General features: G+C 35.4%; 2 protein-coding genes across 2 annotated transcripts; both read left to right on the top strand.

Moving 5' to 3' along the window:
• Positions 1 to 211: 211 nt before the first annotated feature.
• Positions 212 to 5,206, top strand: LOC107760406 (uncharacterized). Its single transcript, XM_075253499.1, has 7 exons — positions 212 to 661; positions 2,220 to 2,291; positions 2,380 to 2,447; positions 3,426 to 3,573; positions 3,665 to 3,748; positions 4,053 to 4,148; positions 5,062 to 5,206. Exons 1-7 carry the CDS (start codon positions 392 to 394, stop codon positions 5,065 to 5,067), a joined length of 744 nt encoding a protein of 247 aa, XP_075109600.1. The 5' UTR covers positions 212 to 391; the 3' UTR covers positions 5,068 to 5,206.
• Positions 5,207 to 17,982: 12,776 nt separating this feature from the next.
• On the top strand, positions 17,983 to 24,293 carry LOC107760404 (F-box/kelch-repeat protein At3g23880). Its single transcript, XM_075253498.1, is given in 6 exon segments — positions 17,983 to 18,392; positions 18,395 to 18,495; positions 18,497 to 19,453; positions 20,670 to 20,729; positions 20,816 to 20,883; positions 23,641 to 24,293. Coding segments are annotated over 3 exon segments (1,173 nt in total). The 5' UTR covers positions 17,983 to 18,232; the 3' UTR covers positions 19,409 to 19,453; positions 20,670 to 20,729; positions 20,816 to 20,883; positions 23,641 to 24,293.
• Positions 24,294 to 25,144: the final 851 nt, after the last annotated feature.

Here is a 25,144-nt window from a genome sequence, read left to right as displayed (position 1 = left end):
ATATTATAAAATACAAGTAACAATCAAAACAAATATTATATTTAAAGTAACATAACAATACAATACAATAGGTAACAACCCTCCAAACAAGTTGTAAACCATTATTTTTAATTGCAAAATACACTTATTAGTCAGAGGGGCACAATTGTGCATTCATATAACAAGAAGCCCCTATATAGTAAAACCCGCAAACTTGAAAAACTCCACCTTTTTATTCCCCACTCTCTCCTTTTTCTCGCTCTCCTACTACTACTTGCTTCAGCTTCTTTCATCTCTTTACATTGTTTTCTCCTTCCTCCTACATCGTCTAGAGAGAGAAATATTTTTTAGAGAGAGAGAGAAATATTTTTTAGAGAGAGAGAGAAATATTTTTTAGAGAGAGAGAGAGAAAATGGTGGATGAGTTCATGGTGTGTGTGGATAGGATCATAATAGCAACAACATGTTTTGGAGAGTCAGAGTCAGTCGTCAATGGGAGAGAAATTAGCCTTTTGACTAATAATGATGTTGCAAATTTGAGTGTTGAAAATAATTCAAGGGAAATGACGAGTGGAGGGGAGGGTTGTTCAAAGGGAAGTGTAATTAGAGAGTGTAGAATTTGTCAAGAAGAAGATGAAGAAAATGACATGGAAGCTCCTTGTGCTTGCAATGGCACTCTCAAGGTTCAAATTTCTTTCTGGGGTTGCCTTAAATTTTAAATTTTTTTCTTAAAGTTGAAATCTTTGTTATAAATTTCAGTTTTTTATTTTCTTTCTTGGGTTGGCTTAGGAAATGTGCTTTCTTTCTACTCTTTTCTTTTTCTTTTTGTTATTTTAGTTTTTTTTTTTAAAATTTGTTTCTTAAAGTTGAAATTATTTTGGTTGTAACAGTCAGTTTTTGCTACCCTTTTTATTTCTATTCTTCTTCCCTTTCTGGGGTTGCTTTAATTTTTTTTTTTTGAATTTTTTCTTATATTTGAAAATTTTTGGTAACAAGTTTAAGTTTTTGCTACCACTTTTGCCTTTGCTTTAGCTTGAGAAATGTGTCTTGTTTCTTCTCTTTCCTCATCTTGATTTATTTCAAATGAGTACAAAAAGTTTCTTTCTCTTTCCTTGGTTTGTAGTCTATGTAATATAAAAATAAAAGATTGATGCTTTTTATGTCTTTATGGAAGACTTCAATTTTCTTCTTTTATTTGTTTAATTAACTTTTAGCTACTCCCTATATAAATCATATAAAATGTCAAACGAATTGCACTAACCCATAAAACCTTTTTAACAAATCCAACTTCTTGTAACCAAATTCTTTTTTTTTTTTTTGGAGTTTGTAGATTTCTTTTTGATTTTTCACATGAGGAATGCTGTATGCTCTGCAACTTTAGGAGTTATTTTTGTTCTTATCTGGAAATAAATCAATAATTGTGCTTGATCACCAAACTTTACTATTTTACAAACCTTTTCATTAAATGTGGATTTTGAAAATTCTATTCTCTTTGAAGAGAAAACTTACCTGCAGCAGAAAATGTGCACCAAACAGTAAATGTATGACAAGAGTCTTTTAACCAAAAGTTTGTTACCTAACCACAGTTAATCATTAACATTTGTAATTGTAATTGTAACTCTTGTGATTAAGGGTATGTTTGGCCATAAAAAAAGATTCTTGAAGTTAAATTTTGGAAATTTATCGGAACTTGAAAAATTACAAAAAGTTATTTTTCAAAATTTTCACATGAAAGCACTCACAAAAATTCAAAAACAGCTACAAATTATATTCATGTCCGAACACAACTCTAATTTTCAAATACCATTTTCAACTTGAAATTTTTTCACCTTTTTCTAAAATTTCACAATTCTTATGTCCACCCACTAAATAAGTTTTAGGGGTTATATTGCGATTTAATTACTTTTTAAGGGAATTTATATTAGTTTTCAAATGTCATAATGTTGTTAGTTAAATGCTCTTTCAGTTATTCTGGATTCCACCTGTGGATTACAGGCAGTTATTTTAGCTTCAGTTTTTGAGCCACTTTAAATGCTTTTGAAAATAAGATACCACGTTTGAATGATCATTTTCAATGTCTCTTTGGACTGACTCAAGCTGTTACAAATCATAATACTTATGTTCACATTGAATTTATAGAGCTTGTTAATGCTGCATTTTTACCTTTACTTTCAAGATTTCTTAAGTACACCATTAGATTGAAAAGCTAAGAACTGAAATTGTGTCATATTGGACCTGCAGTTTGCTCATAGGAAATGTATACAGAGATGGTGCAACAAAAAAGGTGACATAACCTGTGAAATCTGTAATAAGGTTGGTAAATTTTAAACACTTCCGCTGTAATTAGAAGATATTTATCTAGCCTCAAGTGAAAATTGAGATGTTATTTTTCTTCAATCAGGTCTTTTCACCAAACTATACCCTTCCACCTGCAAGAAGCAACCCTGATGTAATGGCAATTGATATCAGGTAAGGTTGTCAGTTGTATAATATTTGATGTGTTTTCTCAAATCTTGCAGTCACATTTCTGTGTAATACATGCTTCATTTAAAAAAAGTTCTTTTTTAGTTGTTGTGTGTATGGCACTTTTAGTGGTTCCGGCTCATTGAAACTTGCTGTATATGTTGGGACAAACTGTTTTGTAGGTTCATATAGTTCCGCTATCTACACGAATTGGTTAGTGAATAAGGATTAGTTGTAACCTTGCTTAATCGGCCTCCTTAAAGGAAGATAAGATATAAGAATTTACTGTTCTGTTAAACAGAATATTAATATACCAGACTCCGAAGACTTCTGTTGGCTCACCTTAAATGGATGTTTTGGTGTCAGTTTTCTTGCCTACTTAATGTCTTTACACTGCTAGTTTCAGAAATAGGTCATCATTCTTATCTTTGTCTAGATCACTATCATAAATAGGACGAAGTAACTACTCCAAACAGCTTGAGTACTTAATAATTTATGGAAATTTTAGTAGGATAAATATCTGTTATTTTGAAGTAAACAATGAAACTTCATTCTTTACATAGAAACTTAGAATCTGTTATCTGAAATCTTACAAGTAGCTTTGGCATTGAATGAATTTGTTTTCTAGATCAGTAGCTAACAAGCTTTCAAGAGAAGCCTTTAGGGAAATCAATCCTTTTGAATAGTGATCTGGAATTTAGACTAAAGGTTGTTGCATAAGTTGTAATACCATCAATTTCAGAAATTCTTGTACATTACGGATAGATTTACAACAGAATCTATCATTGCCTCATGATCAAAATGGGCAAATGGAAAACAAATATTTTGTATGACTGGTCGAAAAGTGAAGCAGCAGTGTCGGATCCAACTACACTAATATATATAATCTCAAATATCAAGTTTCCAGCATCTATTCAAGTAGTCTGTTTCTGATTGATTTTTCAAGCTTTCTGACTTCTTTGTCCTACCTTTTGTTTAAATCAGGCAAGCATGGGGCCCCGGCATGGATATTAGAAACCCTCATTTTCTGGCTTTTGCCACAGCTGAGCGTCAATTCCTTGAATCGGAGTATGATGACTATGCCATTGCTAGCAGTGGGGGTTTAGCATTTTTCCGCTACGTTGCAATCATCGTAAGTAAAAACTGTGTAATGCTTCTACGATTTAGTGATTCTGTTCGTAAGCATAATATTATTGAAGGTGGTTTATCTTCTATTCATGCAGTTGATGCTACTCTTGCTGATTCGCCAAACATTGATGGTCACAAGGGACTTTTCAATGGTGCAGGACTCATCTACATTCTTCAATGTAAGTTAGAGTTGTAGCTCCGTATATCTTTAGTCAATAACTTGTGCTGGAGAGTGGCAATGTCATGCTGTTCCAAGACTCGGTCCTTTCATTAGGTTTGCATTACTGAATATGATTATAATGTATGCCGTCTCGTATCAAAAATTAATATGACATTTATATCATGTTTCTGTAGTTTAAGTTGTTCGTTGTGGATGCATGTTTATTATGGACAACTTCTGTTTTATTATAATCATTCTATACATAGCGAGACTTGCACAGACACTCTAGTAAATCTGTCTGAAGCATGTTTTGTGAACTTCAGTTTCAGATTTCACTTCTACAGCTGGTGGCTTTCCTCCTCCCTTGTTATGTAATGGCTCGGACATGGTACATGATACAATGCCGAAGAAGGAGGCAGGTGTGTTAACCTAATCGGTTATCCTAATCATTCTCCTTCCTCTTGCCTTCTGCCCTTCAATTTTGTATACCTTTTTTAGTTCTTGGTTGGCTAAATACGATGAAACCATAGTCATAAAGAACTGAATCAAGTACAAAGAGAAGATGTGCATCTCTGATGAACCTGAGAACTACAATTGCTTAGCTCTGCCTTATTCGAAGTAGCTTATTGGAATAAAATCAGGAAATTGGTTCCTTGGTGTAACTATTGCTAATTTGCTACTATTGATTCATCTCTTCTTTTCTTTTCTTTTTTCAAAAACTTTTCAGGCAGTTAGTTTTTGTCTATTAGTTTCTGAAGCACTACAACTTCTACGCTCATACATCATTGCTAACTTAAAAGACTTCCATAGAGCCAATTTCATTTAATGACTCCTTTTCCTAACAATTTCTTGGATTCTCATATGATCACTATGGTAACCATGGCTTATCCTAATACAGTTAATTCTAGTGAAATGAACCGCTGGGATTTTGAAAGTGGATTTGCACTCAATTGCTCCAGACTAAATTATCCTTGACAGAGTTGGTAGTATATGCATCTTGAAATATAGTGTACTAAAAAAGACAACATTAATGCTTTTCTTTAAGTTGCTTAATTCTGCTCTGTAAGTTGCTGTCCATTGTTAGAATTGCTTGAATGTTGCTATGTAATACTTTCTATCCAACTCAAGTCCTTTTCTTGTAACGTGGTTGAGCTGAATATGAGAAATTTCATATAGTTTCATGCACATATACACAAATGATATTTTTAGTGAAGAAAGACATCTCGACTTCCTTTTCCGTTTTCTTGTTAGAGATCTTAGGCTTCTGATGGTTCTGAAACTGCAGACGGAAAGTTCTTTTGCTTTATCTTACATGTTAACGGTTGATTTCAGGGTTAAGAAGGAAGCCATGGTTGGTAGCATGACCTTTTGCAGCCTTTCTCGTCTCTAATGTTGGACAAATGCTGCTGCTGTACATCAACCTTCTCTTTCCCTAATATCTGTATTTATCTTCCAAGGTGCAAAAGTTAAGCTTAGCTCTTTGAGCTACATATAAGCTCTTCCCCAGTTTCTCCTACCCGTGAACTCGTAAGCAAATGTAAATATGTGAGGATTTGAGTTCACTAGCGGTTTCTATCACCTTGTTCTATAATATCAGATATTGGATGTCACTGAAACAATTGGCCATCCATATGAAATTTCTAATGGAACAGTAAGTTATCTGCATTTTGTTGAGGTAAAGCTTAATTTAAATCATCGCAACCTTGCGATACAGAGGTCAGTTTCATTGGCAGTTTTTGCCTAGTATTGCATGTTTTATCTGAAAATATCGGTCTATGGGGATGGCAACATACAGATCCAGGCAGTTTTGGACTGGGCCTCTTTTCTGTGCTTATAGTGGGAAGTTATATTTAATACTATTATATCTTCTCCTTTATCTTCTCTTCTGGCACTTCATTTTTTTGAAGATGCTGTAGAGGATTAAGTGAAAGCCAGAAAATTGGTTAAATCAAGATTCTTCTGCACTGAAAGATCTGATTAAACTTTATTTTGCATTGTTCTCAAGATTCTTATATCTATTTTTGAAACTTGTGGTAGTCTAGTTGAAAGGTTCACACATGATCAAGCAAGCCTGTCCTCTAACTCACTCTCTAGAAAATTACCCCTATCCAAAAGGGAATAGAGAGAAATGTTCAGAGGCTCAAAACTCGGAAAAGGCATTTTCTTAGATTTAGCGTTCGGACCAACATCTTTTTACCTAATTTTTTTGAGTCCTTTTGGTTAATTTATAGCTATGTCTCTTGATTGGAGTTCAGCTAATCATGGTGGCCGTAGTAATAACATAAGAGGAGTTCCAATTCATGGTGGTCACTGTGTACAGTATAATTTGTATGGCACTCTGTATGAAGTTTCAAGAAAGTATGTTCCTCCTATTATACCTTTCGGTCATGAAACTAATAGTGGGCAGTTAGAACTAATTACGTTATTTTGCGATCTTTGAAGACAGAATAAACTTACAATTCTCTATTCAAATCAGTCAAGTTGAACTGAAAAAGAGAAAAAAACGAACAATACAAAACTTAATTAGGCATGATATCGGTATAATATTTTAAGCAACTGAATATCCAAAATACCAAATCGAAATATTTGAAAAACATATTGAGTTGGCCGATGGGAAATGAGAAGTAAATACTTTTTAGAAACCAAAGTTTACATCAAATTAAACTGGGCAAAATAATCTCGTGGTCACTTAAACTTGTACCCGATTGTCATGTTGATAAATGAACTTTCAAAATTCTCATATGAACACTTCAACTTGAGCATAAGTGAACTAATAAACACCTCTAATCTATGACTCAATCTACGTGGCATCAGTTATTCCTAGTCAGCTATTGTGCGTGTAAGTCACGCCTGGCAGGAGCATGAATGTGATTTTTTCAAGATGAATTTCAGAAACCACTATTGTTTAGTGGCTATTAACTTACTATAGCTACCATATATATAATTACTTCCTATAGCTACTATTCAGTTGTTACGGTAGTGTATTCCCTGTATTCGCGCTGCTGTATTCATGAATACAATATCAAAAAGCGCCTAAAAAACAGGGTAGACCAGCTGTCCGCGCATGTATTCACATGTATTCGCGCCATGTATTCATGAATACAGCAGCAAAAAGCGCCTAAAATCAGGGCAGTCCAGCTGAACGCGCATGTATTCACATGTATTCGCACCATGTATTCGCACCATGTATTCGCACCATGTATTCATGAATATAATAATGACAATTACCTTAAAAATATGTATGTCCAGCTGTCAAAGAGAGAGGAAAAACATAAATAACGTATTTCATGCCTCAATAGTAGTATGTACCATAAATACTTATTTTGCTATAAAATATAAAAGGTAGCTAGAGAAAATAATATTTTAAAATGATTTTGATTTATAATAAATAAGGTGTATACCTTTGCTATGAGAGGTAAAATTTCCTTTGTTTCAATGGCCAGTTGTAATAAACCCAAGGGCCCATCTAGTTAGAGGGCTTCTTCTTCCTCCTATGGCCTACAACCTCCATTTTTGATTTATACAAGCTCTGAATTTCTTCTTCTCTTCAAATTTTTTACAGATTCAAGTCAAATTATTTCTTCTCTAGGTCAATATTTTATTCTTCAGGCCAAGAATTCAATGGAAAATCATGTAGTTTGTTGTTGTGGAGTTGACGTTGTTGTGTGCATAACCTGGAAGCCACCAATCCGGGGTAGAAGGTTCTTAGGATACTCAAATTATGGTACAACTAGTCGCTGTAATTTTTTCAGGTGGTTGACCCACCTTTTTCAGATCATTACAAACAAGTAATTTCGGGACTGCTATCAAGAATTCGCGTTAATGAGCAGCGAAGGAACATGGGAAAATAATATGTAATTGCGTTTGTTGTTGTTGCACTGCTCTTTGTAGTGTTATTCTTAGCTTAGGATCTTTTATTATATGTTTATTCTTAACAAACAATGACAATGTCAAGTGTATTAAAGTATTTTGCTGCAATAAAAAGTTATGCTTGGCATTAACATCTGAACATATATTATACAAGTTCAAAACAACCATTTTGATTGTCACTAGCAGGCCATCAAATCTGCATACTAGCAAAAACCAGTTTACTAGTGTGTTTAAAACCAAACCAAAAGAACATTTACTAAGTTATGAATATTTCAGACCAAATCTTCCACAAAATGACCTACAAATAAGTTTTGATACTAACAGACTTAAACTTTCACAAAAAGAAACTTTTCTTCAAATCATTATGGTTGAGACAGGTTGAAGTTGGACTGAGATTGGCTCAGGTTTCGTTAAGTTGAAGAAGGAGCTTCAAATTGGCTTAGGGTTGCCTGATTTATCTCCTTCTAGTCTGTTGTTGAAGCTGCCTTTGTGTTACTGCATTTGTTCCTTTCCACCTTAGTCGGGGTGCTCTATATACAAGATTAATATTGGTCTGGCTAGCATTAATTATTTGCCTAGGATCATGTGTGACTCTGTCCCTTAACCCAAACTACATTCAAATAGAAATATAATTTTATAACTTAGTATAGTAACTAGATACAACAATTGGACAGAATTTCACATACTTACCCTCTCTATGACTGTCCCTGATTCACCAAACAGTATTCCAAATCCAGTAGTCCAAGGCCTTCCATCTAAAGTTCTAAGAATTTGTTGAGGAGTCCTTGATCTTTCTTCTGTAATTCTAGATTGTTGTGTTCCTGATCCACCATCAGCGGTAGTTCTAAAATTTCTTTGTGCTGCAGATCTAGCTATTGCAATAGTAGTAGATTGTTGTGTTGAAGATCCACTACCAGCAGTAGTACCAGAATGACCTCCTGATGCAGCTGTTGTAGCATGGGCATTTGCAGTACTACTCCCAGCACCATCAATTGAATTTTGCCCTTTCTAAAATATCCAGAATATAAAAATTCAGCAAAAGACTAAAAAACACTTAAAGCATAAGAAGTATTTGATTCTTACCAAGATTGCACAACCTTTCTTGTTTTGCCCTACTGTCTTGCAATGAGAACAGGTCATTGGTGTCCCCTTCTTTGATCGATTACCAAATTTCTTTGTAAGTTAATCTTGAGCATTCCTTCTATGTTTCTTAGGTCTACCAGACATCTTAGTAATTACAGGAGGCTCAAATTTGGGGGTTTTGAGTTGGAGGCCACGTCTCCATGTCGGTCATAGGTTGAATGTAACAATTCAATCCCTTGAGGTATGTTTCCTTCTTATACCAATGCTCAACATAGTCAGCATTGTCATACCTTTAAAAAAAATTGCACAAAGTGTATGGGAGCATGGTATGCCTTTCAGCTGTCACATTCTACATGTACACTCTTTCTTTACAAAATCAACTATGTGTTTGTAAATTCCATCTTGGATCTCAAATCCGGTGTCCCCATTTCATTTATATTCATGCTTGGTGGCTCTTACAGATTGCTCTTCAATGGACCCTATTACCATAGGAGATATATCAAAATTCTACTTTATAGCAAATTCTCTCATATTAGCATCCTCTCCATTACCTTCACTCTGATCTCTTCCAACATGATTATGATTGACTTGTGCCTAGAAGTAAGTATCCAGCTGTTGAACCAGACATGTTGTTCTCCACAACATCACACTTACTACAGTCTTTAAAAAAGACCCTGCACCATGACTATTTGGGATATCTAAGCAAGTCTTCTATTTTCTTATTGCCACCCAATTCTGCCAACTCATCTAGTTTAACCTTCAGAAATGCTTCAAATGAATCTCTTGCACAACCCAGGAATTTCTTCCTTCTTTTCTCACTAATCCAAGTTTTCTTCCAATTGCTCCATATGTGCCTTGCACACATTTTATGTTCAGTATTTGGCATCAATCTAGATATAGCTTGAACAAGTCCCTTGAACAATAAAAACACAATGTTAGAGTTCATCCAATGCAATCTTAAATATTAAAGTAAAAAATGAGGTTAAAACAATACACATACCTTCTACATATCAGACATAATTGTTAGTCCTTCACCTTCAGATTCTGTCAGTTTCAAGTCCTCCATTAGACACCTAAAAAATCAGGACCAACTGTTCTTGGTCTCTTTCTCAACCACTGCCCAAGCAATAAGGTATATCTGGTTATTACCATCCTTAGCAATGCATGACAATAGCTCACCTTTACACACTCCCTTTAGAAATGCACCATCAAATCCAATTACATTTCTACACCCTTCTAACCAACCTGTTTTCAAAGCATGTAAACAAATATATATTTCCACAAAGAAATCTTTACCAGGTTCTATTTCTTTTGAAGTCCTCACCACAACAGTGCTTCCCCGGGTTAGTAGTTCTTATCATGTCAGCATAATCATAAATCCTAGAAAACTCCATTTTTAATCACCTAAATACTTACCCGTTACCTTCTGTCTAGCCCTGGCATATTTTATTTTTCCTACATACACACCATACTTAATCCTTATCAACTCTTGCAACTTCTTGAGCTTTATGTCAGGCTGATTAATGATCTTATCTTTGTAATGTTTAACTATCTAAGCTGTGTTAGCAAGCTTGAACCTTGTGACTGGGAATCATGAATGTATAGGCTAGTATGTGTTAACGATGAAGTTCTGTGTGTGGCCCTGTAAACTGCCTAAAATATGCCATCTACATCTACTAGAGTTGAACCATGTTGCCCTGACCCTATTCCTCTCATTTGTTCTCAACTTTAACTGAACTCTCCTCTGTACAACATAGTCTTGTAAAACAGATCTAAATTGGCTAACATTTTCAAAGACCATTCCCAGTTGGAAAACTATTTTCTTACAGTTAGGGTCAAAGTAGACCTTTCTACTGTATCTTCTTGGAGGAAGGTTATGCACCTCATCATCTGTATCTACATCATCATCAGTATTATCCGCACTCCCTGGATTTGAACTGTCTAGGTACTACTCATCCCCTCCCAATTTGCCAGTATATTTAGTAGACTTGTCCTTGTAAATGTCTTCAAATCCAGGGCTAATGCCTACTGGGCCACTAGGTAGCTCATCTACATTAACATCACTAGATCTGTCTTTCCAGTTCTTCTAATCTACTTTGGTCTGTCTAGCAGTAACAACGTCAGCTTCTATATCACTTGTCTCTCCAACAGCATCCTCATCAACATCATAAAATGAGTCATCTATATCCTCTTCAGCAAAAACACCCTCATATTCACCATCCTCACTCTTAGAATTACTCTCAAATTCATCGCAATCTGAATCCGTGGCTAGATGAAAGTTGTAGAACTCCCCTTTATCCTTAGTAGACTCTTCTATATCAATGGCCCTCCCTTTACCCTTCTCCTCAGTGAAAGAACCATTATTTATATCATTGGTAGGTGAATTTGTTGCCCTAGCATTAGCTCTACTTGTTTGCCTTTGTGGCACTTCACTAAAGCCAGTTGTTTGGTCATATGGGATATCACCGGGGTCCACATCACTACTAAATATTTCATCCAATTCAATATCAACACATGATATATTAACAATGTGTCATAAATAAATATTAATAAAATCCCCATCATGAAGGACTTTGCAGAATTCTAACACATCAACATCATACTTAATTGTTGGCCCAAGTAAAGGTGAAGTTTTGAAGACTGATAAAGGAATTCAGACATCGACCAGGTCTATCTTGTGAATCACAATTATGATCAACTCAAACATGTGAGATGCACGTGAAGGAGACAAACATAACTTATCAGAAGTGATATATCCTGATCATGATCAAAAAGGTTGCATATTGGATAATGAGAAAGACTCCTTACATAAAGAGAACACAGTTTAGGAAAAGGATAGAGTTAGAGTATGAGGTCAACTAGAACTCTTCCACCATGGAAGAGTAGCATCAGTATCCTAGTCAATCTCTAATTGCTAACTCCTTAAATATTAGTGTTGTTCTCTTTTACAGGTAATGCACATAAGCAGAAGTTAAACGTGAATTGAGAGCAAAATAGCAAGGCAATTTTGCAAGCAATTCGTGTGTGATTCAAGCGTGCAAAGCTGAAGCTACTTGAACCAGATAGAAGAACCAGTTCCAAGTGTCTATCTCTTTTACTCTAATTCAATTATAGTAGGTGATTTTACATTGTACCTTTCAGCTTATTTAGAAGCAATTGTATTAGGTACTTAGAGTTTTCAAGTTAGAGTTAACTTGAAGTTGTCGCAGCAGTTGAAGCTGTGTGCCATAACGGGATTAGAGTTAATCCTAAGTTTACAAAAGAGTGTAAATGCAGTTTTTGGCTCAGTGATTTTAGTGGAGAGTTTGGGAAAATCCTACTGGATGGTAGGTCGTAGTTTTTTTTTCACCTTTTGAGCCAAGTGTTTTCCACGTAAAATCTCTGTGTTCTTTATTTTCTGTATTTATTATTCCGCAATAGTAGTAGTTGGAACACATAGAAGAACCAGGTCCTTCTGTAATCAAGTTAAGCGAAAATTGGGTACCACACAAATCACCCTCCCCCCCTCTTGTGTGGTATTGAAGTATAATACATCATTAATAAATCAAAATAGTCCTTTTTTATTGACTTGAAATGCAAATTTCTCCACACCTAAGTACCCCATATCATTTTGCCCATTTGTTGAATTGAATAACATACAATTCATCAGTGTCAGCAGTTACAATAATAAGCCATGTTATACCATTTTCATACCTCATTAATGGGCCACCTACCAGTTGTTCCTGATAGTGAAATTGTAATTTCACAAGAACAACCATCCTGCCTCATTACGCCTATGAAAATAAGATAAGAAAAGTCCAGATTAGTAAAATATTCAAAAGAAAGAGACAATATTATCTAAACAGGTCTTTGAAAAGGAACAAGGAAATGTGGGAAAAGAACCCTAACTTTATCACTTTAATTGACAAATTTTTTTATATGATAAAAAGCCCTAATTATTTTTAACTCTATATGCCAAATCAGCGATGAAACCGGCAAAATCCAGAGAGAAAAATAAGAATTTAGTATGTTATTACAAAAATCCCTAATTTTAAACCTAAATAACGAAAGAACCATTGCATGCATATAAAATATTATTCTATTATGACCAACTTCAATAACGAATAAAAATACAAGAAAACGACCAGAAATTTCATGAAAGACAACAATTGGACCTTTAATGACTTCTATGTTTTTGGTGGAGGAGAAAGCAACGGTACACGATTGTCTCAGATTCTTGTTTTTGGACCGATTTTGTAAGAAAAATAAACACAACCTTCAGATGATCTAATAGAAGAAAAATCCTATGACAATCGTTCACTCCATTTGAGCAGACGATTGAAAATGTTAGAGGGGAATTGAGAGAGACGAGTGAAAATGAAAATGAAATGAGTGTTTTAGGTCAAAAATTAATGGGAAATAGTCGGTGCTTAGTGGATTTTCGCGCCTAACACATGGTAGGTTTTAATTCGTTTATTGCTGATTGGGTTGCCACGTTTGTGAAATTGTAATGCATGCACTATGATTCAACTGTCGGAGGTATTTATTAGTTCCCTTATGCTCAAGTTGAAGTGTTCATATGGGAATTTTGAAAGTTCATTTACTGGCATGACAATCTGGTACAAGTTTAAGTGGCCATGAGGCCTTTTTGCCATTAAACTGTTTATCTAAAATTAAAGTGGAAATACATACAACTTAACCCTGATATGTGTAAGGAAAATATGCATCTTGCATTCATGATTTTGGAGTAAAGACCAAGTGTAATATTCTCTCCGTTCCAATTTTTGTGAACTTAAACCTACCAAGCACAAAAGCAGATTGACAGTCATCCACAAGCACACCAAAGTCTACTACTAGTTAGGATATTTGAGATGAGTTTGTATGAAGTATACAACAAGAAATAGGTATGAAGTGTGAGACTTTTGAGGGATTTGGAAGCTTTGGATAAGGGTAACAAAGGTGAAGTTGATGAGTCTATACACATATTCTAAAACAAAGAACTGTTGCACATCATCAATCACTTCATCCCCCACAATTGTCCATGTTCTTTTAAATAGTTCCAAGTCGGGATAAAAAAGGGCTGACCAAAATGCTAGTGTTGTCTTCAAATACTTCCATAGCAAGCATGCATTTGCATGTATTTGTTTCTGTTGTTCCTCACAATAGCCAAGAAGTCCTTGTGATCAGCTAGTAAGTTAATTAATAACTTGAAAGATCTAGATGCTTGTTGATGTTCCTGACTGAAGGATATGCACAAAGGTGTATGATCTGAAAATAATGGCTCGTGCAATATAACCTCTTGTTGTAACATTTATATTCACTAAGGCTCTGTCAGTTCTGCTGCGAACATGATTGTTTGTCCATGTAAATATTTTAAGTTCAGTGAGTCCAGTAATAGGACTCCCATTTTATTTGTCCTCAAAGCCCAATACATCATCGTAGTCACCCATGGCAACCAAGGACCAGCCACTGTATTATCGCCTCGTCTCTTAGCTACACTGTCCTCCATTTCTACTAGAATCACTTTCTACCAAGCACTAATACTTGAGAGTTCTGATAAGTTAGAGCACCAAAACCATTTGTATTTTATATTGCAGATTCATTCGCTACAGTCGTTTCCCCTTGTGCGTTGGATTTACTTTTTACTATCATCCAAACCTTCTCTACTGTTTGAGATGTTTCAATATATGGTTGGTGGCTTAACGATTCTTGCACTTCACTAGCAGGCTTAAAAGGTTGTTCACTACAGTATTTGAGATCGTCTAGGCAAGGTGATACTCCTCAGCTGAAAGCCAAAAAATGCATAAGAAATTATTTAGTTTTTGGCTCGTAATAATTTGTACTTTTCCAAGAGAATAATCATAAGCTTTAATCAAAACTTGGGGTTCAATTCATAAACTTGAGGTGAAGATAAAAAATGATCCACGTCATGCCATGACATTAACTAAGGTGTTTTTTGGGAGGCAACCCAACTTTACTATTTTTTGATTTTTTTTTCTATTTGTTTACCTTTTCTATTATGTTATTTTTTACAGTGTAGTTTTTTATTTTGTAGGAGCATGGGAAGCAAATTTATTGGAAGGATGCAAAAGCAAGCCAGATAGTTGGAACTAAGTATGGGGTACGCGCACAAAGGATCAGGCTTGAGAGAAGTCTGAGTATCCCATGAGCTGCTAATGCTTCGGTATTTGGCATAACATGGAGTTTCTTTATCATCTTGTTATTTATGGTGTGCATTGAGGATAATGCACACTTTTAAGTGTAGGGTGGGGACACTATTTGGATGATTTTCTATGCTATTCGAGTTGTGCTATTTTATGTGTGTTGAAAGAAAATTTAAAAAAAATTAGGTAGAAATAACCCCCTTAAGTTTCTTACGGTTATAGTTCTTTTCTAAGGGATGAATATTTAAACATGGTAGTAACTTTTTTTAGGTAGAAGTTTCAAAAAAAATTGGACTTTTCTCCACTATGGACTTCCTAAACAGTTTTCCTAAGGGTTTGAAGTCTAAAGAAAAATAAAATAAGATATTCTTTTTCTTTTTAGAAATTATAGTGCAATGAGAAGAACTTGAGTATTTATACTATTTGACATGTTTTATATCGAGGCTTAGAGCTAGAGCATTTGCGCTGAGCACTTTCTTCTTGATTCTTGTGATTATATGTCTTGTGAATATATGTTACTTTCTTTTGACACTTGTGCTCATCTTTTGAATCTTGTTATGTACTTCCTATGTGGTTGAATTATATTATTATTGTGCTTAGTTGCCTTAACTTGACAGTCGGATCTGAGCTATTCTAAGTGAGTCATGTGCATTGTGTGAGGTGAGATGTTTGGTTGTACTCTATGCCGTTTCTTACTAGTCTAGAACTTGCCCTGTGTGAAAGTTAAAGTAAAATAAGTAAGCTTTGTGAGTCTAGAAAATAAAATAGGAAATTTATTTTATTGACCGTTGAGCTACTTGCCTACTGGTGGTAAAATTATATGTTGCCAGCTTCTGACTATGTCGGTGAAATGGGACCGCGAAGACAACCCACCACTAGAGCTTGCTTTGCTCTCTCTCCGATTTGAGCTAGTAAAACTTTTCTTTATTACCCACATTACAAGCCGAATCCCCTTTGTTCTTAATTAAATTTTGTTGAAGCTTTACCTCTGAAAGCACTTAAGTCGCTAGAAGAGTAAGGAATGAGATTGTGTAGTTTTTGAATGGAACCATAAAAAGGCCAAAAGATGCACATATATATTGAGAGATCCACTAGTTGAAAATACCACCTTATGGGAGTGTTGAAAAGATGTTAACAAGAAAAAAAAAAGTATATACAAGAATACCAAAAATAAAATAAAAAAATATATACCCCTCTAATTCAGTTTGATCAGGGCTAGTGAATTATGCAGAAGTGCTTAAAGACAGTAGGCCGAGTTTATGTATGATTTTGTAGCAATATGTTGAGTGATCATGAAGAGCATATGCTTAAAAGTTAAAGCGTATTGTAGTAAAAGTGGTTAGAAGGGTTAGTCACTACTATCCATATCAATCATACTCGTCCTTAGCGTACATTACAACATATAAAGACCTAATTGATCTTAGATTTTGCGAGCTTAAATTGGTAGAGACTTACACTACGGACAAGCCTATGATATGGACTTTAAGGGCACATGAATTTTTTTTTGCGAGAGTGAGCGAATACTTTCAGGTGCGTCCATAAATTATGCTTGGATTCATATTGAGTGAGCAGACTGATTGCTATATTTGGTTTATTGGTGAGGGCACATAATTTGTAATGGATCGGTAAGGGCATCAGATCTTTGATTGCAAGAAGAAGCGAGTCATAGAGAGGAATCAATTGAAGTCATCTTTTGAGGCTAGGATGGTAGAAAGGGGCACATACATATTTTAAATAGTCTTGGCATGGGTCTAAACTTGAGGAAAGATGTATATAGCTCATATTTTGGGTTCTAAGTGTTGGTATAAACCATGTTATTAGTGTCATACTTGAGTAGGCTTGAAATTGTGTTACTTGCTTATGTGCTTAATTTTAAGTTGCTTGAGGACAACAAGAGTTTAAGTGTGGGATGGCTAGTGATAAAGGGTTGCATGTTTTGAGCGTGTTTGCATATAATTTCTTCTGTGAGTTGCAGGAGTTTACACTGCTTTGAAGTGAAAATATGCTTATTACATGTTTCTTATGTGTAAGAATGAACTTGCGCAGAAAAAATCAAATAGGAGAAAATTGACGAAAAAAGAGCTGAAAAGAAAAGTCCAGGACAACGAAGCAAGGTTCATGTTGCCAGACCGGGATCAGAGCAGAAGAAAATAACAACTGGGAGCAGTCTGGATCGTGCATCTGGACAAGCCCCTAGCTTCTCCACTCTGGAATAGAAGAGGTCAAATTCGCCTCATACAAGCACTAATGGATATAAAAACATCCTAAAACGTCCTTTTGAAGGGGGAGAGGACACTACTTTTGAGAGCGAGAAGACTTTGGAGAGGAAAGAACACGTTTGGAGCAAGGAGGAAGGATTCAACTTCACGTGTTTCCCTCTTTCGTCCTATTTTTCCATTATTATGAATTCTAGTGTTGTAGTTTTACATACTAACATGAGTAGCTAAATTCTTTTATCTAGGGTTCTGATGGAATCTTTTGTAGGATAAATTCTTGTTACGTTTTTTATATAATTGAGTCATTGGATTTCTCTACTTGTTCAACTACGTGCTTATTTTAATTGATTGAATGACCATCAATTGACTGTATCTATTTATTATGTATTACTTGGGAAAAAAGGCACATATTTAGGTAGTTATTGAACAATATTACTTCTAACATATGTGAGGAATCAATATGTCGGGTTTAAATGTGGGTTTAGGAATAACAAATTTTTGACGTGGCCATAATGAGTGGTAAGATAGCGTTAGCTAGTCTACTATGGGAGAATATCTCTAATAAATTGTTATAATTACTCGGGAGAGGATTACGACACCAGATCATGTTAGAAAAGATATTTTATGGATTATACAAGAATAATAATATGGATAAAATATTAAGATTGTTGGTGAAACCAAAAAGTACTTATAAGCACTAAAACAATAAAGTGTGACAAAACTATAAGCTTATAGAATGTAAAATATTTACTAAACACGTAGGTAAAGCAAAAAAATATTTATAAGCTAATTTGACTAGCTTACTAACATATACCTCTTAACTTTACTTTTTGAAAGTATGACCAACATTAATTGCTGTTATAATTTTGGTAAAAATGTTTGGAGAATCGATTAAACAAATAAAAACTGCTACTCTCCAATGGAATTTTCTTTAAAGCACTTTTTGAGAAAGGAAAAACTGAAAAAGCAAATTTTAAAGGTTAAAAGCCCCGGTAGGCCGCAGCAAAAAGCCAAATCAAGAGTTTCATTTCTGCAATCCAAATGGAAACCGAAGGAAAATTTTACAGAATGTGAGACAAAAAGAAGCCCCAGTGTGTTAAAACTTCTCGAAACCGAAGGAGATGATACTACCCTCGATGCCCAAAACGGAGAAAACCCCGAAACCTTCCTGCTCAGTCAAGCCAAGATTTAATGCCTACCCTTCCTGCTCAGTCAAGCCAAGATTTAATGCCTACCCTTCCTGCTGAACTCATCACAGAAATCTTGTTAAAGCTTGCAGTTAAATCCCTCTTGCAATTCAGGTCTGTTTCAAAATCTTGGCTTTCCTTAATCTCTAGCCCTGAATTTGTGAAGACCATCTCTTATTATCTAACCACCGTGGAGTTATGTTTAATGTTTGTAATGCTACACACTATGTCAAGGAGTGTTCTCTTAGCGCTATGTCAAGGAGTGTTTCTTAGCGCTTTACTTTATGATTCTGTTGCTGAGGCATTTGACTTGGATTATCCCGGTACAAATCCCTATTGTTATCCTTCGATTGTCGGTTCTTTCAATGGATTGCTTTGTCTTGCCGTTGCAGTATCTGACGGATTATTATATAACTTGTTTTTATGGAATCCATCAATTAGAAAGTATAAGAAATTGCCTAATTTTAGACTTAATGTAAGCCGCCAACACAATTTGAACAAAGATCGTTACGATTTCAAATTTGGTTTTGCATATGATGCTTTCCGAGATGAATACAAGATAGTGGGTATATTTCCTATTCACAGAAATGGACGATTGTGTCGTGTTGAGGTCAAAATATATAGTCTAAAGTCTGATTCGTGGAGAGATATTGATGATTTTCAGGGTAGGCAGCTGTTGTCTGTTTCGGGTAAGCTTGTGAATCAGAAACTTCATTGGCTTGACTGGGACCAGAACATCATTTTTTTTTTTTATTTGGCTGATGAGAAATGGGCAAAGGTAGAGCAGCCCTCTGATTTCAAAGGATGTGGTTTTTTGGTGCTAGGAGTGTTTAGAAATGATCTTTCTGCATTTTGTAATTACGAGTGGACGACTCATGTAGATATCTGGGTTATGAAGGAGTATGGGGTAAAAGAATCTTGGACAAAGATGTTTACCATCAAGTTTCCTGATCGCCCTACGGGATATATTTTTACTCCACCCATTTTTATGTCAAATGAAGGTGAAGTTTTGCTTCAGTTTGGATCACGTTTCACGAAATATAATCTAAAGGATGACTCGACCAGATATCTAGATGTTACTAACTTTGCTCCATGTCTTGAGGAGGCAGAAATCTATGTTAAGAGCCTTGTTTGTCCCTTTTTTACAGAAGGGATCACGAAGGCAGCAACAACAGACTGAAGTAACTCAGATATAAACAATCCTTTGACTAATAACCTGTAAGAGGTACATCCTATGCATTTTTCTTAAGGGCTGTTATAATTCCGGTCCATATTGCTTGGGGATCTTGTTAGTCATTGAACTATTTTCAAGAAACGATAATCTTTCGCAAGAGCAGTTATTTTGGTTGTATTACCTGATGTCTTGAAATGCTGTGTGCTCTGCAACTTTAGGAGTTATTCTTTTTCTTGTCTGGAAAATCAATATCTTTGCCCTTTTCTATTCTCATCCTTTTCATTAAATGTGAATTTTTAATATTCTACTCTTGCAGAAGAGAAAAGATACCTGCAGCTGAAATATAGACCAAATAGTTAAATGCAAAAAATGTGTCTTTTAGACAAAAGTTTGTTGCGTGGCCATAGCTAATTATTACTCCCTCTGTCCCAAAAATGATATACTTTTTGGATTTCAAGAGTCAAACGATTTGTTCTTTAAAAATGACTTTCTCATATACCTTCTTTAAATATTTTGAATTGTTAGTTATTGTGACACATAGTACCCTTTATGTAGTTTCCAATTATATAAATTTTATTTAAAAAAAAAAAACTTAAAGATTCTATGTCCGAATTTATGGTCAAAGTTGAGAAGTTTGACTTTTGAAATCCGAAAAGTACATCCTTTTTGGGACGGATGGAGTACCATACATTTTCACTATAGTTTGTGACTCTTGAGATTAAATTACTGTAAATGGGTAAGATATTAGGAGTTCCGGAAGGTTTCGCACTAAATATTTTGTTATCTAGTACCCCTTTCCTTGAAAAATAATGCTTACTTTCCCAAGTGCCTACTGTTGCATGTCAATTAAAATGGGATATATTGGTTTATATGTGAAATTATGTTTTCAAATGTCATAATGTTCTTAGGTAAAGCTCTTTCAGTTATTCTGGATCCACACGAGTGTTTACAGTTTTGGGTTCAGTTTTGAGCCACTTAAAATGTCTTCCAAAATAAGATATTGAATTGGGTCTTAAGGTCATATCTTCATTGATTGCAATTGAATGATCATTCTCAAATGTGTTTTTCTGGACTGGCTCAAGCTTGTTCAATCATAGTTAACTAGATTTAATTCCCTTTTTATGTCCAATTCATATGTTCACATTTGAATTGATAGAGTTTGCTAATACTGAAATTTCACGCCAATATAATCAAATTTTCAGTACAATGACATGAAAGAACTAGTATTGAGATTCTGTCTTTTATTGGACCTGCAATGTACTCATAGGAAATGTATTCAGAGACTGTGCAACAAAAAAGGTGACATCACTTGTAAATCTGTTATAAGGTTGGTATATTTTAAACACTCTGCTATAATTAGAAGATATTTCTCTAGCCTCAAGTGAAATTGAGATGTTGCTTTCCTTCTATCAGTTTTTTTCACCAAACTATACCCTTCAACCTGAAAGGAGCAACCCTGATGTAATGGCAATTGATATCAGGTAAGTGCATCAGGTTGTCAGTTGTATAATATTTGGTTTGTTCTTACAAATCTTACAGACACATTTATGTGTAATATACACCTTATCGAAACAAAAAAAATTCTGTTGTAGTCTACCTTTTGAGGTTGTGGTGCATTTGAATTTGCTGTATAATTTTGGACAAACTGCTTTATAGGTTCATCTTCTTCCACTATTCTACATCAATTGGTTAGTAAATAAGGATTAGTCGTAACTTGCTTAATTGGCCTCCTTAACGGAAGACAAGATATAAGCAAGTTCAGTTCTGTTAAACAGTTTATGAAAATACAAGATCAGAAGACTTTTTTTGCTTACCTTAAATGGCTGTTTGGCATCAGTTCTCTTGCCTGCTTAATTTCTGTACACTACTGGTTTCTGGAATAGATCAATATTCTTATCTTCATCTGGATCACTATCAGAAAGTTGGAGGAACTTACTCTAAGCAGATGAATATTTAATAAGTCGATTGGATTTTGTAATGGTAATCGTTTGATTTTTGAAGTAAACGTTGAAGACTAAATATACCCCTAAAGTATTTGATTTAGAGCAGATTTATCCCCCGTTCAAAAAGTGGCCTATTCGTACCCCTGCCGTTACACATTTGACTCGAGTTTGCCCTTTTTTCTAATGGAAATCATCTACCTAAATTTAAAATGCTTTTCCTCATTTAAAAAATAAAATAAAAATCCACTCGGCATTTTAATTAACCCCTCACCGATCTAATGAACCATAACACACACCCCTTCTTTCACCCCCACCCCCATGCCCAGCTCTAATACTAGCTCTTCACACACGCGCACCCACTCAGAGAAAGGAGTTGTGTAATGGCTGTATCTGTGCATCAAAGATGAAGAACACCAGCAACAACACTGAGCTCCCAGCGATTACATTCTCCGAACTAGATCTTTTTCACAAACTGCCTAAAAATACTTGTAAACCGCCTCGCTGGAAGACGAAAAATTTTGCCGCCGCCCGAGTGAAGTTGCGAAGAAATATTGGAGGAGCGAGGAGCAGGCCTGAAACTCCTCTTCTCCGATGGAAGTTTAACGAGCATATTCATCACAATGCTTGTATGACGGAGGAGAAGTCGCCGTCGGAGCTTGATCAAAAGTGTAGCCAGAATGTTAGGAGTGTGGTTTCTGCTAGGAAGTTAGCTGCTGGACCCTTTATGCAGCAGCTACCACAAGAGCTCCACCGTTGAAACCACCTCAAACAGCCACCATCTCGTCCTCCGTTTACATCACCTGAACTCCATTTTTTACTGGCAACGGAACTCCAAAATCAGTTGTTTTCAGTAACCAGAGGTCCACCCATTATCATCTTTCTGTACGCGGCTCTTTTCAGTCAAGTAGAGATAGGGTTTGTCGTTCGAGGTCCGCGGCGAGGGGTTTGTATGGGAGCATAGATTCTGTGATTTCTGTTAGATTGGGGTTGTTTTTTTGTTTTTTTTGTGGGGTGGGGGTGGGGGGTGTTGTGTGTGTGTATTAGAGTTAATTAGATTAGAGCTATTTGTACCCCTGTCTTTACACTTTTTGCTTGGATTTGCCTTTTGTGCCACGTGAAACTGGGGTATGAATAGTCCACTTTAAACTGAGGGTAAATCTCTTTTAAATCAAATACTCTAGGGGCAAAATTAGACCTCTGCCCGAAATATATTACAATGTCTCACATTGGTTTAGGAGTGAGCTATTATTTCATTATATGGGATTGGTTAGCTTCAAGGTCCATTTTCTTTATGTGGTATCAGAACCAAACTCATCCTTGTTCTTGGTTTACCCAATGTTGGGGCCCATCTCATATTGTCACACTTCAAATGTCCAGTCCTGGGCGTGCCAGGAAGGGGGAGGTGCCAGAGTGTCTCACATTTAATGAGGGAATTTCTTTTATTGTTTTGGGCTATCCTCACGTCACTAGCTAGCTTTTAGGATCAAGTTAGTTAGGTCCCCTGTGCATTTTCTTTACATAATAGAAACTTGGAATCTTGTTATGTGAAATATTATAAGTAGATCTGATATTAGTGTTCTCTAGTCTGTGCAAATGATTGAAGCTCCCAAAGTAATATGACTATAAAACCCAGAAGTTAAAATTCACTGGGAAAGGGCTGGGGGAATGGCATGGTTCTGTCTTTCTATCTTCTTTGTCTCAAGGAGTCGAGATTTATAATCATGTGTAGTTTCTTTCAAAACTATGTTGAAAATATCATCTGATCTTCTTATTTCTCTGGGGCCAAAGGCATTGAAATCACGTGTGTCTGGAATGATATAGGTGTTGTGAATCATTTTTTGAACATATAGGAGCTGCTTCTGTTCTAAACTCTCCTTAATGAGAATTATCTCATGTTGGTCGCTAGCAAACAATTGACCTTGTGCATGAGCAAGTTCTTTACCTTGATAGGCTAATTAGGTTGTTGTGTTGCAGTGAATTTTTTCTGAAATCAGTAGCTAAAGAGCTTTCACGAGAATTCTTTTGGGAAATCAATCCTTTTGAATTGTGATTTGGAACTCATATTAAAGGTTGTTGCATAAATTTTATTCTTATAGATTACAGATAGATTTACAACAGAATCTCCTATTGTTTTATTTATATCAGTGGTCAATGGTGAAGTAGCACAGTAGGATCCAACTACACTTTATGCATATATTCTCAAATGTCATGTTTCCAGTATCTACCTAAATACTCTCTTTCTGATTTGAGTTTTCAAGCTTTCTGAGTTTTTTTTTGTCCTATTGTTTAAATCAGGCAAGCATGGCCCAAGAGTGGATATTAGGGATCCTTACTTTTTCCTGGCCTTTGCTGCAGTTGAGCGTCAACTTCCTGCAACCAGAGTATGATGATTGTGCTGTTGCTTGCAGTGGGAATCTAGCAAATGTAAATGTGAGGATTTGAGTTCACAGGCTGTTTTCATCACCTTGTCCTATAATCTCATATAGGGGTGGCAAAATGGTTAAAAGAAAATAGTTAACCACCCATATTATCCACTAAAAAAAGGGTTGGATAATGAACTTTTTAAAAACGGGTCAAATATGAATAAGAACCATATTATCCATTTAGAAAATGGATAACCAATGGGTCTAACTTTTACATTTGTAAACCCTCAAATTGGGGGTTCCTCAAGTTAGGAAGACTAAGAATTCTCCCAAAAGTGATCATATACAAGAAGTCATGGATAATATAATATGGGTAACCCATATTATCCACCGGTTAACTCGTTTTTTATCCGTATTAAATATGGGTCGGGTCGGATAATTGATCCGTTTTCGGCCCGAACCATATCCGACCCGCCCCGCCCATTTGCCACTCCTAATCTCAGATATTGGATGTCATTAAAACAATTGGTAATCCATATGATATTTCTAATGAAACTGTTAGTCATCTGCATTTTGTTGAGGTAATGCTTCATTTAATTAGTCAATGGGGAGGCAGTACTAATACTTAATTATTCTATGTTAATTGAACTTGGCTTCTATAGAGAAAAAGTGTATCAGATTGAAATGCAGGCACTTTCTATTTTTGGCTAAGATGTGCTCATGCAAATCCAGGTAAATTTGGATAGGAAAGGTTTATGTTTTTTGTGCTTACACTTGGAGTTTAACATAAACGTTATATCTATTTTTCTTGCAGTTCATTTCTTGAAAATGTAGTAGACAGTTTTGGTGAAAAGCTTAACCTTTCAATTTTGAAATTCTTTTTCAGTGAAGCAAACACTTGCTACCAGTTATTTCTCCTTTTTCTGCCGACGTAGTCTCTCTATTTTACATGGACAGGAAGTAGTTCTTTATAAAGTTTAGTTGAAAGCTAGTTTTTGTTCTTACCCTTTTTTTTCCTTTTCCAGCAAAGCAAAATGGTTTAACCAACGTTAAGACTTCAATTTTTCTTTTACTCTCTTCTTAATTAGTTTTAAGTCGAGAAGCCTGTCAAGAATTTCAGGATGTTGAAGAACCGATAAATGCAAAAAGACGCACACTTCGAGAGGAGGTTGTATACGTGGACCTTCTATCAAAGGTCAATCCATCTTCCACCTCCTTTATGTGGATTTGGAACCTCCATTGCCCCAACAAAATAAAGTTCTTCCTTTGGCAATGCATGCATAATCGTACCTCTTGTCGAGCTTATCTAGCTAAAATAGGAATTAATATTGATGCTACATGTACTATTTGCAAAATTGGGGTGGAGGACATCGAACACATTTTTATTAAATGTCCAGTCTCTAATCGTTTTTGGGAGAATATGGGCCTTCCTTTCC

This window comes from Nicotiana tabacum, chromosome 5 (assembly GCF_000715075.1).
Source record: "Nicotiana tabacum cultivar K326 chromosome 5, ASM71507v2, whole genome shotgun sequence".
Classification (NCBI taxonomy): Eukaryota; Viridiplantae; Streptophyta; class Magnoliopsida; order Solanales; family Solanaceae; genus Nicotiana; species Nicotiana tabacum.
Note: the sequence above shows the minus strand (reverse complement) of the source record. Positions and strands in the feature narration are given on the sequence as shown.